Source organism: Dicentrarchus labrax, unplaced genomic scaffold (assembly GCF_905237075.1).
Source record: "Dicentrarchus labrax unplaced genomic scaffold, dlabrax2021, whole genome shotgun sequence".
Classification (NCBI taxonomy): Eukaryota; Metazoa; Chordata; class Actinopteri; family Moronidae; genus Dicentrarchus; species Dicentrarchus labrax.
In genome coordinates this window covers 21,773,286-21,789,674 of record NW_026136702.1, presented here as the reverse complement: position 1 = coordinate 21,789,674, position 16,389 = coordinate 21,773,286, and the positions used below count along the sequence as shown (strand labels likewise).

At 40.8% G+C, this 16,389-nt stretch overlaps 1 protein-coding gene across 3 annotated transcripts in view; it reads right to left on the bottom strand.

Moving 5' to 3' along the window:
* Window positions 1-5,840: 5,840 nt before the first annotated feature.
* The window catches only part of atrnl1a (attractin-like 1a), a 264,424-nt gene continuing 253,875 nt past the window's right edge, over window positions 5,841-16,389 (bottom strand). For all 3 annotated transcript variants that reach the window (XM_051380103.1, XM_051380110.1, XM_051380102.1), the window contains one exon: window positions 5,841-7,637. In XM_051380103.1, the coding sequence (XP_051236063.1) occupies window positions 7,516-7,637 (122 nt within the window). In that variant the 3' untranslated portion in view covers window positions 5,841-7,515. The remainder of the gene's footprint in view (window positions 7,638-16,389) is intronic.

The following is a 16,389-nucleotide window of genomic DNA, read 5'->3' as shown; positions in this document are numbered from 1 at the left end:
GTAGTTGATACCAATAACAGTGAAATTCCATGTTTCCCCCATCAAATGTGCCCCCGATCCCCATTTATTATGGAGTTTGAGTCACGATCCAATACTTTTATTTTCCTTAATAATACAGGGGAATCGCTCTACATTGAATTAAAAAAAACATTCCCTGCAACCAAGCTGCTTCTTTTTCGTGGATTACATTAATTAATTACTCTCATTTGCTTTTTGTTCATGGTATGGTGAGTGTGCAGCCTCCCACCACTCTGTCTTACATCTGACCTGCAGTGAAAGACCGCCGCGTACAGGGCTGAGCTCCTACACACACACACACACACACACACACACACACACACACACACACACACACACACACTCACTCACTCCTGTGACATTTAATGGCCGACTAGAATATTTCTATTCTGATTTTGGTAAAGATAATAATAAAGACTGTCAGTAAAATAAAACCTGATGTCTAGGATATGGAATTAATTGTTCTTGTTCTAATTCATCTTTCTTGAAAAACAAGGGTCACAAAAAGCTTTTAAAAAACTCTGAACAGTGAGTCACAGAAAATCCGTCAATCACAGAGCTAAAGTTAAGTATAAATAAATAGAATAAGATGAAACACAGATTAGTGTGACATGAAATGTTTCCTCACTGAACAGAAAAATCTCAAAAAAGCAGGAACCGACAGGTCACCTCGACCCGCCAGCTGACCCTTCTACTGTCTCTGTGCCTACTGCGTCAACAGCTTCACTCCTCTTCATCCTTCACATCTTTGCACTTTGTGTGCTGACAGGAAACAAAAGGGCTGTCTTTCTTAGCTCAGAAGGCCTCTTATGACAAAGCAATGCATGCTGGGACTGAGTAGAGGACAGCACTGACAGGAGCGACATTCTTCACAGCCGCACTGAGAGTGTCTGACTGGTTGGTGGTTTGGTTGGATGTGTGTGTAGGCAGGCGGAGGACAGCAGCGTGCTTTGTAATCTTGTTGCCGCCCCCGGCTGACGCAGTCACTTGTCCTCCAACTGCGGCCCAAATTACCCACCGCAATTGGCTCGTAATGGCATAAAGATTGAGGTCTGGATGAAGCATCAATCACAAGGACGTGGCTCAGCTGACCCTGAGTCCTTAACAAGAGGGAGGTGAGAGAAGGGGGAAGCAGAGATGGAAAGATACTATAAGCAGACTGTTTGAATTACAATGGACTGACAGTCATGCACTAATACAATGTCTGTGTGTCTGTGTGTGTGTGTGTGTGGACACATACGGTAACGAGGATCTAAAAAGTCAGATAGAGGGGATGTGGGGTTGATTCCGCTGATGTTGTACTTATGTCTCATATTTTTGCCAAACCCTCTCAGCTGAATGGCATCTGTGTGTAAATACATGGAAATGAAAAGTTAATAGAGAGGACATCTGAATATGTAAAACAATCACTCTTTTCTTCCCACTTTTGTTCTCTGAAAAGTTGTCAGTTTCTTAATTATTAAACAGGTGAAAATCTGATAAACTAACTGTCCTTACTTGGAGAAATGTTGGTGAATAATCAGCTTCTTTTGTCTTTATGTATTTCTGGAAAACAATTTCCAAGCTGTCACAACAGTGTTTTATGTTATTTCATGCATATATTTGCTAATTAGAAGAGTGTGTCCAGGCATGTGTTTTGCAGGGCTGCTATGTAGATTGCAAGGCTAGACAACATGGATCATGTGACTGTTTCTCTGTAGTTGCAGTTGTTGGTGCTTTGCCACTAATGCTGAAAGGCAGCGTGGTGCTTGTCTATCAGACAGCATTAGTTACACCAACGACAACACAAAGTTTATGCTAAGGGAAACTGAAACCTGTACGTTAAGACTAGAGAAAGATTGTGGCGAAGGTTAAATCGAGGGGGTCAGTGTGAAGTGAAAAGTGGTGGGCATCGTAATTTTTAACCAATGCACAACATTGGTTAATGTCGTCTTTACGCAGCCACCTGCCACTACAGCCGGGGCCCCGGGGCCCTGCACTAATGCCATGGCTGCTTTTAAGATTCATGTTAACATTTGGTTACTGCTGTTTGCTTTGGGATTCTAGCAGCATATTTAACTCTCTACCATCTAACCTCAGCTAATCTGTTAGAGATGGCACTATTCATGGGAAAGAGGATGGTGGAACTGGCATTGAAAATAAAATACTCAGACTATGGTAAGTTAGGATGACATTAAGCACTTATAAACTAGCATTGCATTATAAAACAGCTGTCAGCCTCGCTGTATATACTGACTGACAGTTAGTTAACGTAGCTTTAGCTTACCTGCTCCCTGAAAGCTGTAACATTATCCTGTAACTTCACATCATCCCAGACGGCGTCGTCTACGTTTTGCCGTTAATAAGGTTAATCCAGCCAGCGGTGGAGAAAAATCTCATATGTTGCCAATTTCAGTACTAACCCAACATGTTTAATGACATTTAAATGTGATAATGTAACAAACTGCCTATAACAGGATATAGTGAGGTAAATAACAGAGGAAGCCTGGCTGTGTGTGCAGTCTTTAAGTTGTGATCAATTTGGACTGTTTTCTGAGCGTTTCATTACTTTTAGACTAGTCGACTAGTCAGTCTTTTTTATTATTTAACTAATGTTTAGTCAACAGCAAAATGAGTGGCCAGGAACATCCCTACACATCATGACTCTTTTATCTTTGCATCCAAACATAATACATTGGAGATGGAGTTGATGTGTTTGCATGTGGGACATGTGCAAGGCTCTTTGTCTCCATTTTTTAAAACAGATGTTAAGGGTTTACCAAAACATGCTCATGCAACTTGAATCCATCAGTGGCAGAATGTCATTAATTTGATGAGGAAGGTGCCCTTCTTTCTTTCCCTCTTTGTATGTTTGCAGTTGTTTTGTGTGTTCAGGTATTGAGCTTCTTACATTGACGTTACACTAAAAACACAAACCCGCCTTTCATCCTCAGAACTGGTATAAAGACATCTCAGGATAAAAGGAAAAGTGCACCACTTCCTGTCACCTCTGACGTGCAGCTATTGAGCAGAGCTGAGATGCCAGCAGCCCACTTAATGCTAAATACTGCAGTGTTTTATCTTGAGAAGAAATACAGTGAGCTGAGAGCATGAAAAGGAGCACTTATCTCCTCCTGGTCACTAATGGTGGTGACAGTAGCGGCATTGACCTCATGTAATGTTGAGAGGCCTTTCAAGTTCCAAAGTACACTGTCCAAGAAGGGAGTCAGGCAAACAGGGTGAGAAAATAGCCTTTAATAATAAAGACGTTGACCTTTGTCAAAATACGGTATATTTCATTTGGTTGAGTTTCTCAAACTGTATCAACGATCCAGTGTGTAACATTGGGGAAGACCCGTTGGCAGTAATGCAATATAATATTTATAGGTGTGTTTTCATTAGCAGGTCGCCTTCCAGTAAGTCCGCCATGTTTGTACAGTAGCCCAGAACGGACACTGGCTTTAGATAGGGTGGTCTGTGTTTGGCATAGGGCTGCATGCTATGGTCAAAACATCACATTGCGATTATTTTGATAGATACTGCGATTAATGTGGGCTTTTTTTTTTTTTAGCAACACACATTTTTTATGATAATTTTTAGAAGGTCTGTACCAAACAAACATGTTTTCTTAAATCTGGAGAACAAGATCTGTAGACCAGGTTCTACAGTACGAACAACAGTACTTTGCTATGATTCTTTTTCCCCCACACATTTTACCTTCATCAAAACATTGCAGCTTTTGCAATTTGCATATTGCCTCTGCAATTTTCAATATGGCCATGTTGCAAGTTTGATAATATTTTGATTAAATGTGCAGCCCTAGTTTCGCAGCCACTGTAGTTTCTCCTTCAGGCTCGAAGGTGAGGGGGGTTGCAGTCTGCAACGCTAGATGCTACTAAATCCGACATGAACAGGCGTTTAGTTCAAAAATACGACCAATTCTTAGCTTAGTAAGCAGTATCAGACTGACATTGGTTACATGAGGATAAGGTATTTTAAGGTAACAGGAAGCTGTGCAAGTGACTACTGACTTGAAAGCATTGTTGACCCAGCTTTTTATTTACTACATCACTGACTGTGAAGGATTGTGAAATGCAGCCAGACTGCAGAGCGCTGCAGCTACTAGATCCTCTGCTGCTGTTCCCTGGAAAGAATGTATGTTGGTGTTTTCTCCTTGTCCCACATTTGCATTAAAATGTCTCATTCTTGAAAATGTTAACTTCACCTCAGCAATCCAGCCCCCACAGCTTCATGACAGAGGACATAATCCGAGTCCATTTTAAAGCACACAGCAGCTATTTGTTAGTGAAGCAATACAGACATAAAGACACTGGATTCATTTTAATGTGTATCTATAAACTGCATCTGTATGTGGCACCACATGTGTAAACAAAGTCCCACTGCAATGCACACTATACATATACGTTTGTATGTGTGTGCACAATAGCAGGGCCTTGGGAGGCACACCTGGATGCAGTGCAGCCATTATTAATATTGCTAGTCACACCTGTGTTTGTCAGCTCAAAACGTCCGCTGTACAAAACAAACCAAAAACACATCTATATGGAAGGAATAACCAACATGCCGGCAATTTGCCTTCTGGTAGTACGGTTTGTTCTGTGGAGGCTGCCACAAGAAAGGGGTAATTAAAATCAAAATGTTTTATCCCCTACTGAGGATAAATGTGCTCAGAATTTTTCATTATAGTCTGCCTTGTAGAAAAATGTGATGTTGGGTGGTGTCCAAAATGCAAAGGGTTCACCTTCTGGGGACCCTCAATGTATAAATGTATTACCCCCAATGTCCACGGCTGTGTCCACTGGGCATTAGGAATAGGCGACTGGAGAAATATATCCAGAGTCCATCGCTGGTTGTTTTTATTGGCTGACTTTTGTTTTTTTGTGGTGATATTTGTTATTTTATTTCGCTAATTGAACAGGCTTCCTCTGAAGAATGAGAGGTACTCAGGCGCGTGAAGTGGGTAGAGGAGCGGAGGTCAGGCATCAGAAAGGCAGTGACACACTAAACCATTTTTTAGTAGTGGGAAAATAGAAGAGCTAAAAAAGTGAGGAGGAGAAATGAAGACAGGGACAGGTTTTTATTAATATCCAGGAATTGCTGATACAAGACATAAAGGCATAAGACATCCGTTGAGCTGTAAGTGTGTGTATATTGTAAATATAGCTGCTAAAGAACAAACACTCTCCCTCAGAAACACTTCCATTTTAACATTGGAGATGTTTGGACCCTTGGTGCAACTGGAACACAGCCACATCCAGCGGACATTAGATTTAGTTAACCCCTGTGGACCCAATATATATACACGGCACGTTAGTAGGGATTCAGCCATTAGTGCTCTGCAGGTGAAACCTGTAAATTAGTTTGTTTTTCATAGACCAAATCCAAGAGAGCATTTCAGCCTGCTGGTTGTGTTAGGTCACTAACATCTTCAGAGGTTAGTCTTTGGGGAGCATAAATCCAAACCAGATTTCATGGAACTCTTTCCAGTAACTGGTTGGTTGTGGTCCAAACACAACTTCATGGACCAGTAGCACCATTCTTAGTCTGAGTATGGTGCACCAAGTACTGACAGTAATAATTAATAATCTATGTTGTGTAATTCTTATTTAAAATGTAAATGAAGTATTATTAACTCCTGTTGTTCTCTGTTTTTTCATTCTCTGTTTGCCATTCAGAATGCTGAGCCAGTCCTGATGTAACTATCAGCAGTGTTGGATGACACAGTCTTAAGTGTTGGCTGAGTCTGTCACCTGACCTCCTGAGAACACCGATCAATACAATGCCACAACACCAGAGGTAAGACAGTAACACAGTATATCAGATCCAATTACCATACGAAGAGGCATCAAAATGTTTTAATTGTAAATGTACAGATTTATGCTCATATGGACAAAAACAGTGTGGTGAGCTGCCCTTTGTTAATAGAAGTCTCAACAACAAATTGGTGCAAAATTACATGAAAACAAAACGCCTGAATGAAAACAATCAGGCTCAATATATAGACAATACATGTGCATAGACATACAGCTACTGTGTATGTGCAGTTGATCAAAAGTGACTCTACAATATCTAATGAAGGTTTAACACAACTAGTGAGGGGGAAAACTTTTTGACATCACACGAAACCTGCTATGATATTCATAAAATATAATATTTGAAAATAAAAAGATGGTGAGGGACAAGCAAAAAAGGGAATACTGCACAGACTGTAAAATCAATTATTTACTTTTTCTGTTTAAAAGAAATCCTTAGTGCATTTGTAAAACTTGCTAAATTATTGTTTAACTGTATTTTTTGCATAATTAATAAATATTATATAAGGAGATATGTTACATAAAAGTTTGTATCACAAATTAACATAGCATTTACTGGAGATCATGAGAAAAGATGTATAGTGTATCTTCACAGTAATAAATGAATGAATAGACATATGAATACCATCAGTAGTATGTGTTTGATGATACCGACCATGAGGTTACATCGCAGCCCAGAATAAACATTACATTTGGATGATCAGTTGCATAATATTATCGGGTCCTAATGTACTGGTAAAGCATTTCACTTATAGTGCATATACAGACGTCTTTAAGGCCCAAAGCTACAGATAATGGAGCCTTTTCCGTCACAGAGGACCTGAGCAGATATCAAAATGTCAAACTTCAAATGTTGGTTCAGGAAAAAAAAAAAAGAATTGCATGTATTTCATAAAGAACACATTACAACAGTTGCGCCCAATGACGTTCGTAGCAAGATGCAGTTCTTCAACATTTCAACAATAGTAGTCTTTAAAATTCCCAGGAGACTTTCCCCTCAAGCAAATCCTTGTCACAGAACACCACCCACTACAGTGTTTTTCATTGATCTAGTTAGGTCCATGTTGTTGTTTTCAGCGTTGCTCCTGAGGCCGAGTGGGTTTGTAAGTCCAGAGGACTTCATTTCAGCTCAGTTAATTTCAGCTCAATATCTTTCACAGGAGCTCAGAGCCATTTAGTTTGGTTTATTGGTGTAAAACAAACGTTTTTCTCTGTCAGTATGGCAGACTGCATGACAGACAGACAAGTAGAGCCCTGGAGATGCAGAGGCTCGTGGCATGGAAGTGGGAAAGTCTGTAAAATTCTGACCAAAGCTCTGGTGTAGAAACACATTCTCGTTGTCTGCACATTTCCAATTTGTGTTTTCCTGGCTCATCGGGACCAACATATACACACGAGGGACAAAAAGAGCATGTCGATGAAGAAGTTTTCCATTTGATTTTCTGAGGGAAGAAAGGGACCACAAGTAACATTTATTCCCAGTTTGGGTGCCTGCTGACAGTGGACGGATAATGGTCACATTTCCTCTCCTTCCAAGCCGCTATCAAAGGCCATCCAGAACCAATTTTTGCAGCCTTTGTTTACAATGTGTCCCTCTCTATAAAGTCAATAAGCATATCTCCAGTGAAGTTCCCCTGGGGGGGGGCACAGTGGATATGTTGTCTCCTTGTTGAGGGCGTCCAGTTCATACACAGGTCCCTTGGTGGTGGACAGTGTGTTTGCGGTGCTTAAGACCCAGGCCTCTGTCTTTGAAGTCCATCACTCGCTGTTGTGATGTGTCTACCAGCGCACTGGCTATAGCAATACCTAGGAGCCCAGAGACAAAGAGAGTTAACAGAGAAATTACATGCTGTTTTAGATCTATTTTCATTGCAAGTGCTGCATTTAATTGAAACATTAGGTGGCCTGCTGAGGTGGAGTCATGGCCACTCGGTCAATATGTCATTCAGAATTTTCCTAAATTCCTCTTCCTCCACCACCACCACCACAGAGAGTTGTGCAAGGTTCTATTGGGAGCTCCTCTATGTACACACTCTATATTTAACAGCAGGTTCAGGCCAGGACAGGAGTGGCGTAAAGTTTGTAATGAGTTAATTTCTAAGTTATACGTCATCCATCTTTTTTTTTTTTAAGTTATTCTTTTTTGGCCTTTTATTGCCTTTATTGATAGTGACAGCCAAAGATAGACAGAAAAGGGGGGGATAGAGACAGAGGGGATGACACGCAGCAAAGGGCTGCAGGTCGGATTCGAACCTGGGCCACTGCAGCAACTCTGTACATGGGTTGCCAGCTCTACCGACTGAGCTTCCATCAGTGGAACAATGAGATGTTACACTATGTTGAAATAACCAAATGCTCAGTGTCCTTGCTGGTTGTTCCAACACATTTAGATTCATTACCAACTTTTACCATGAGACATTTTACTGTGATATGATGGCATTTTTGTAAAAAACTAAACCTAAAAGCTGAGCTGCAGAAAAGTAATTTCACATGGCATGCTCTAAAAAGAGACCACAGTGATTATTAAAAGAAGTAATGTGTTTCTCCCTATAATTGTCTTGCTGCTGTTGTTTTTAGAAAATATAAGTTTGGAAAGTGACTCACTTGAGTTTAATCAACTGAGAACTATCAAAGATGTTACATTTAAAGTATATTTGGATTCCCATTTATTCCTTTTGTGTGTGTAAAGCACTTTGTAAAATGTATTTAAAAGAGTGCCACTTAAATACAGTTATTATTGAGCTATTTGGGACCACAGTAAAGAATAGACTGAAATAAAGAAGAGAGGGTGAACTGTGAATTTAAAGTAAAAGCATGTGTGGGGAAAAAGAATAAACAGTGTGATGAACATCAAACGAAACGCCTCGGCCAATGTGTGACAGGTGGAGATGCACTGTCCTACCAGCAGACATCTCACCACAGCATCCAGAAACTGTTTTATCAACGTCTCTCCAGCCAGTGTTGTCTGGCAGAAGACAAAGAGGCTAATGCTAAGGTCACTGAAGCATATCTCCCTCCATTCTGTCTCCCTCTCAACGTCCAGCAGAATCCAGTCATACCTCTCTTAAAACAACTTCTGTATCTGATGCTTGACTTGCTCTCCACAGCAGGGCACACAGAGAGCAGGCCGGATGCACCAAGGCGTCAGATGCCTTGGAGCATTGTGTTACCTTGGCAGTAGCCGCTGTTGTTAATGTGGATTTAGAGTCGTGGCAGCTCTTGCGAGTGCAGCTAGTCCTGCCTTTCCCTCCCGACAACCGTGGGCTTGACAATGCATGGTCATTATGACAAGAGCTCAATCTGCCGGTATGCAGGAGCCAAATAAACAAAACAGGCAAACAGTGGAAGGAATCTGCTGCGCTCTTGATATGATTTGGATGCAGGATGTTTTCAGCATTTCACACTCAAGTGATTCTCGGGATTTTTTTTTTTTAGTGGGTGGAAAGGGGAAAGCCGATTACACAGTCGCTGAGTGTGTCTGTGCGTGTACGTGACTGCAGGTTTATGTGTGTAACTGGGTAACTGCTGTAGGTGTGTGTATGCACCTGTGCGCATACATATTTTGCAAAGTTCTGACACAGCAAGCCGTACAGACAGATATGGCAGCCAACAGTTTTGTGCTCTCTTCATCCAAAACGATGGAAGGAAGGTGATTTGCTAGCAGCACCTGGTGTGTTGGAATATGGTTCATTATGGCTGTTTGTTTCACTCTGGCAGTGGTTCTGTTGGTGGGTTTGTTTTGGCTACCACAGACAATACTTAGATTTGGCTTTTGTTGCTATTGTAATTTGTGACTTAGTCAAAATTAGTGCTTGTTTGCATATCCTCTGTATATTTCAGGAGTAAACACCTCCATAAGACTTCTATGCAGTGCCATTGAGGATAGTGAGGTCATGTCCTTGTTGTTTTTTCTTTGAGATTGCTTTGGATTTTAGCAACCTAGTAAGCAGTTTACATGTAACTGACTAAATAGGGTGTTTTATTGGCTTTTGATTGATAGTGACAGGAAAGGGAGGGAGGAGAGAGGGGATAACACGCAGCGAAGGGCGATAGGTTGGAGTAGAACCCATGGTGCTGCAGCAAGGACTCAACCTTGGTACATGGGGATCCCCATCATTTTTTAATGTGTGTTGGAAAATGCATGGGACATAATCAACTTTTTTGCTCAAAATCTAAAAAGCTAGATTTATTTTAACAGCCTAGGCGTTTCAAGACTGATCATATATTTAATTGTTAGATTTATGTGTTTTATTTTCTTACTATTTTTTGTCTACAAATATACACAACATACTTTGGATTTTTAAGTTGCAATGTTTGTAGCTTTATGACCGAATTAAACTAAGCCAGAACAAAAATAAAACACACAGTAGGCACAAAAACCCATCTTATTTTCTCCATGGGCAGGTGACAACAAAACTTTATCCGTTGTAATAATCAAAACCATGTTTCAAACATACACACAAAAAAATATGGGTGGTTGTGATTAAATCTCCCTCAGTCACAAAAGGGAAAAGGTTTAGCAAATGATTGACAGATCACAAAAAGAAAAAAGACAAGGTATAGATCAAAGAAAGAAATGAAATTTCAGACATTATCTAACTGAATCTGCTCTGATCAGACAGACAGCTGTCTGTAACTTGGTTCCTTCTCTGGGGAACACTTGAGGCCAAGACAAATGCAACAGGAATACCACCAGTTATTTCACATCACCAAAATCACCTCTGCAAGACGTCAAACTATCTGTCTGTCTGAAACGCTGTCTGCGAGATGTGATACAGCAGTTCCCATACCACAGCCAGTTCTAATGAAAGAGAACACAAAGACCAGAAAAGTTCAAGTACAGAAAGATACTAATTAATTTCTAATGTGACATCCGAATATTCTTCCATCAAAATTACTTTCACCTTTGACAAATTGCCATCATAATTGTGTTGATTTTTCCGGGTGAACACACATCTCCATTTGCAAAATTAAATTGGTCAAAAGTAATCAAATTATGCTGCAGGTGAGTGCAAGTGCTCATTTGCTGCCGTGGCGACCGGGCGCGTTAATGTGATTGTTTTGTCAGGTGAGTTGACGCATCATTAACCCCCCCCCACCCCCCCTCACACACCCATCCTTCCCCCCTCCTGATAGACTAATGGGGTCATTAGCAAGAGACAAAATTCCCCAGGAACACATATCGGCACAATTCTGATGTGGAAAACTGGGACTACAGCTGGAAAACATCTGTGACGGGAGGAGCCCTCATGCTAACCCAGTGACAAACCCCACAACCAGGCCCTCCTCTCCCTCTGAACATCAAAGGCTGGCTTCTGAGTTTGTGCTCGCCCTCAGTGAAGACACCGAGGATGGTATCCTGCTTAAGATCCAGTATAATAGTAAACAGAAAATACCACAGCAACGTCTGCTCCATGAAGCAAAGGGAAATCAAAGTCAGTCAAACAGTAACACATTGATATTCAAATATTTATGCGTCTGCAAGGCTCTGATTTCAGGTTTTAAAAGACCAGAAAACATGACACACAACTAGGCCTGCTTTGATGTATGCATGTAAGATGCAGGTTTGATCTTGCCTAACTAGGATGCCTTTCATTAATAGTACATGGCAGTGTTCGGTAAAGCCTTTCTTTATGTTTATTTGTTTGAAGAATGCAGGACAAAAAATATCTCCAAATTACCTGAAATACATATCTAAATATCTCTAAAATATATTTGAGCAAAGAGAACAGCAAAAAGGCAGAGGGACATCTCCAAAAAGTCAAAGCACAAACTCTGTAGTTGTAAAAATAAATAACTAAATAAAAACTTTAAGCAGTTACATGATTAAGAGAAGACGGCTGCACATCTACATCACAGTGTTCCTCATCTGGGTCCTGACCTCGTATTCACTTTTCTTTTGCCTCACTTGATCCTTATGTATGTTTAAAACTGGCCCATCAACATTTTAATAGCAGTTATGCTTTATTTAATGGCAGGTATTCATTTTGAATTAAAACGCCACAGCAAAGGGAAAGCGGCAAAAAACAAGGCAGGTAAACTTGATATGATCCAACCTTCATGTCCACATAATAAATACATGAGCTAGCTGACAGTAAATGCCACTGAGTATGTGACTAAAAGTCAACAAGCAGACAGATGAAGGAGGAGAGTCCATCCCAGTGGGGTGGACAGTTTCAAAGACGGTGAGGATCAAAGTATCGGGGATCCATTCCGGGTCAATGGAGCTGAGTTTCTGAGTGCTGCCCTCCGATTCCTGTCAAGCAGCTATCCAGTCAGAGACGCAGGGGGAGACAGTGGGAGGCAGGGAGGAAGGTGTGAGGAGGTCGCCACAGAGAGTGAAAGAAAAGGACACCGGTGCTGCAGCAATGCTTACAGGCCAGTAGTCACAGTCTGAGAGAGAGGCTAGGGAATAGGAATACCTAACTCATAGAAAGTTAAACATGACATTTTGGGAAATGGGAGGTGTGCCCAGCAGCAATGCTAACTGCTCCTAAAACTAAAATGCCTAATTCTTTTGTTCCTACATGTTGAGTAAAAAAAGATAATGGAATACATGTCCATACAGTTTTTCATTTGCTGGAAGTCATATTTTTGCAGTTTAGAAAAAAAGAAAAGAATTATAAAGCCAAAAGGTTGGTTATAAAGTGATGGGTTGATTAACTGTACACAGACAATGTCTAAGACTGTGTTCGGGGCCCACATTATGGGTCCAATTTGAAGGTGTGGTGGAAAACTTTAAAAATATACATAGTAGTCCCAGATCTCAGCATGTGGTTCACTTCTGTGCAGAAAAGTAACTGTAAATTGTCTAATAGAACAATGGCCAAGTGCCAGGGACAAGAAAACACAGAATCTGTCAAAAGAAGAAGCCTATTCACTATGTGTGATTGTTAAAAATGGTAAAAAACTAATCATAACAAAATTGCATAAAAAGTTCCCTAAACAGGAAAATAATCTACTCAAAATGCTTCCAAATCTCTTGTTTTACACCAACTTCCTGCAGTACTGAGTTCACTGTTTGGGTTCATTCAACAGCTTTGAATATAATATAAAATATCCATAAAATATGTCACTTAGTGAGGGTCTACAGTTTACTAAATTATAGAAAAGAGACCCTTAAGTAAAAAGCTTAGAAACCATTGGTCTAAGATAAATATGACACTCCTGACCTTCTTCACTCATCAATTGAGAAATAAGCCAACAGAGGTTTAATTAATGAATCCAAGTGTTATTAAAGTGTTGTCTCAAATGTTTTTCATACTGGTTACTTTTATGTTTTAATGCAAATGACCAGAATCAATTTCCTGTCCAGGGATAATAAATTTGACTTTTTCATCCCTTTAGGAAGAGGGCCAAAATGAGAATGATACAGCAAAAGGCTCAAGATGCTTTGTCAGGACTGCGAGAAAGAAGGGAGGGGTGTAGAGTGAATAACAAGGCAACAAAGATGGAAAGAAACAAAGTTGAACCTGAAGAATGGAACAGAAAAGCTGTAAATTCAGATTAAGAGTCACATGGTACATTTCCATCCACCTGTTTTTATGCACATGTTCAATGCGTGCATTAAAAACACTTCAGTAGAAACGCCAACGTTTTGAAAAATAGCCATAAGAAAGGTTTTATCCTTGGCTGAGGTAGAAAAGCTGATATATTGACAAAGACTGACTGATGGATTACTGGGACACAACTTGATGTTTTTGTATCTGCTTCTGCTTCTTCTACTAAAAGTAAGGCTTTCCTGTCATGGTTCTGTTAACTGTTACTGGCCTCCACTCCATCAGGAAGTCCAGAAAATAAAGAATAGGAAACATAGAGATGTCTGCGATGCAACTGCATCATCACCATAGCTACTTACAAAACCCACAAGGTGCATGAAAACACAAATACCATCCTAGGTCCCAAGCATCAATCAAATACCATAATGTATTAGTTAGTGGTGCTCAGATATGCAACCTTGCCAAAGGATGGGATCTGAAAACTATTTATTGATGCCAATACACAATCAATTCTGCTTATTGGTTGGATTTTTTGGTTGATTCCCTGTGTGATTCCAGATCCATTTTCTGTGTGGAAAAAAGTCTTTTCAGCGTCTCCGTCATTGTTTGCAATCTGCAACTGTCAGAAAAACATGATGGCATTGATAAAAGGAACTGATAGTGGCATATAATTCTGATGGACTGGGAAATTTGGAGCTGGTTCAATTCCCATCGCATTACACAGGGACTGAATGCAGCATCCGAAGCCGACGGAGGATAATGTAACGAGGGGTTTCTTTGCCGGTGTTTGGCTCCTGCCAAGCACATGTAACATTTAGTTTTACATGAAGTAATATTGATCAGATTTCAACACAAAAATGCAAAGAAAATTAGGTTTTTGTAAACTTTTTGGCATACATTGTTAAAATGTCATTAATCATTTCACCTGGACTTTAAGAATAGAAAGATTATAAAGGGAAAGAACACAGAGAGTAGTAAAGAAGTAGAGGAAGAGGAAATGGGGATTATGTTTTCTACTTCTCCTCAGTTGGTTAAGAAGAAACCAGGAGTGGATTAATAAAAGCATAACCACAAGGACTTATCATCTCAGTGGCACTGCAACAATATGTAAATCTGGTTTTCTGGGTGGGGGGGTGGGGGGCCATCGCCATGGACTCTTACCACCCGCTGCACTTATTTAACAGCTCCTTCAGTTGCTTAACTCCTTCTCCCTCTGTATCTGTCCTGATACATCTCATACTTTCTACTTGTTTTCACTGAAGTATTCTTACACCAGTCTCTCTTATCGAACCTCTCAGCCTTTTAATACCTCCTTTCTCTCTCACACTGCTCTTTCTATTTTTACTCACAAAGACTTTCAACATCTTACAGTACCTGTATTTTTTTCAGTTTTTACCCCTCTCCCTCTCTCTGATATTCCCGGCTCTATCTCTGGTGCTGAATAGGCAGATTAGTGCAGGAAAAGGCGGCTGTGAATACCGCTGCGCCTCTGTCTCTATTGACCCACTATCTAAGCTTGAGAGAGAGAGAGGCTGAGAAAGACATGTAGCCCACAGTCTCTCTTTTTCTCTCCATCCTCAACAACTCCACTGCACCAAACTGAGAATATGTGCAGCCTGGTAAATCCATTAACCACTGATTGAGTCCCATTTTATATGAAACAATAAAAAATGAAACGATTGCAGCTGCGGGAGGCACAGCATAAAGAGGTAAAACTGACAGAAGAAAGATGAAGTGAAACAGAGGCTGTGGGGATGGAAGAGCGGTGACTGGAGCCAAAAATAAGATCTTTTTCCCTTCCATTCTTCCCTCTATTTCATTGGTGCTGACTGTCAGTCTTTCTCTCCTGCTTTGTCCATCACGTCAGGCCACTGTGACTTTGAATCAGTCAAACAGTCACTCAGTAGTCAAGCTGTTCCTATCCTGTGCGAGTCTGCTTGTGGAGGCAGGCACCATGTGCGAGTCGTCCACTGCAATTTGGCTGACGACAGCTGTCAGCCACTCTACCGGCAGTGAGTCGCCTCTATTCACTGCAATTTTCAGGATTCCTGGTTGGATTATTGGGCCAAGGATCACACAAAAATTTTATATTTGATCAGAGAATTTCATTTGGCTTTAAAGAGTGATCTGTGTGTTCTTTTTGTTTTTTTATGTGGGTGTGTTTCTCTTGTGTTAGAGCAGAGTGAAGAAAAAGCAATACAAGAGCTTAGGGACCTCCACTACTTCTGCAGCTTGTAATCTCATCGCACAGACTAACTTGTGGACAGAAACCGATAGGAATGCAGAGGCCGGCACTCAGAGATTAGCTTCTACTTAATGGCAAAAAACTTGCCATCTAGTATATATACAAAGCTGTAATGCAGTAACAGTGTCCATGCATATGCTGGGTCTTTCCTGAGAACTCCTCCCATTTGGATGTACCTGGAAAACCTCAAAAGGGACGCAACTATGAGAAATCCTGCTCAAATGCCGAACCTCATCTAGCTCCTTTCAACATGAGGGAGCAGGGTTCTACTCTGAACTCCTTACCCTGTCCTCTCTACCCTGTCCCTCAGGGGGAGCCCAGCCACCCTGTGAAGGGAAGTCATTTTGGCCATGTGTGTCCACAGTCTAGGTGAGGGTGACTGGTAATTTCCAGTCACCAACTCCCACTTTACTGCTGGCTCTTGCGCTCCATCTAACCTTCACTCTTCATTTTATTGTTAAAGGCCTAACTCCCCACTAGTCAGTCAAGATAATGACGTCTTGGACAGCAGAATGCCAAAGACAGAAGCCTAACGTCAAGCCATTTGTTGTCCTTACTATAGCCCATGCACAGTAGCTGAATTGTATTAGTCCCACGAGTGAATTCAATTTAAACCAATATTTTTCTTTTTCTTTTGTGTTGAGAGGGATCTTTTGATGCAGTGCAGCCTGTGACCTCATGGTGACACACCACTGCTGCAGAGAAAACAATAAATGGTAAATGGACCTGTACTTGTATAGCGCCTTTCTAGTCTTCCGACCACTCAAAGCACTTTTACACTACATGCCACATTCGCCCTTTCACACACATTCAC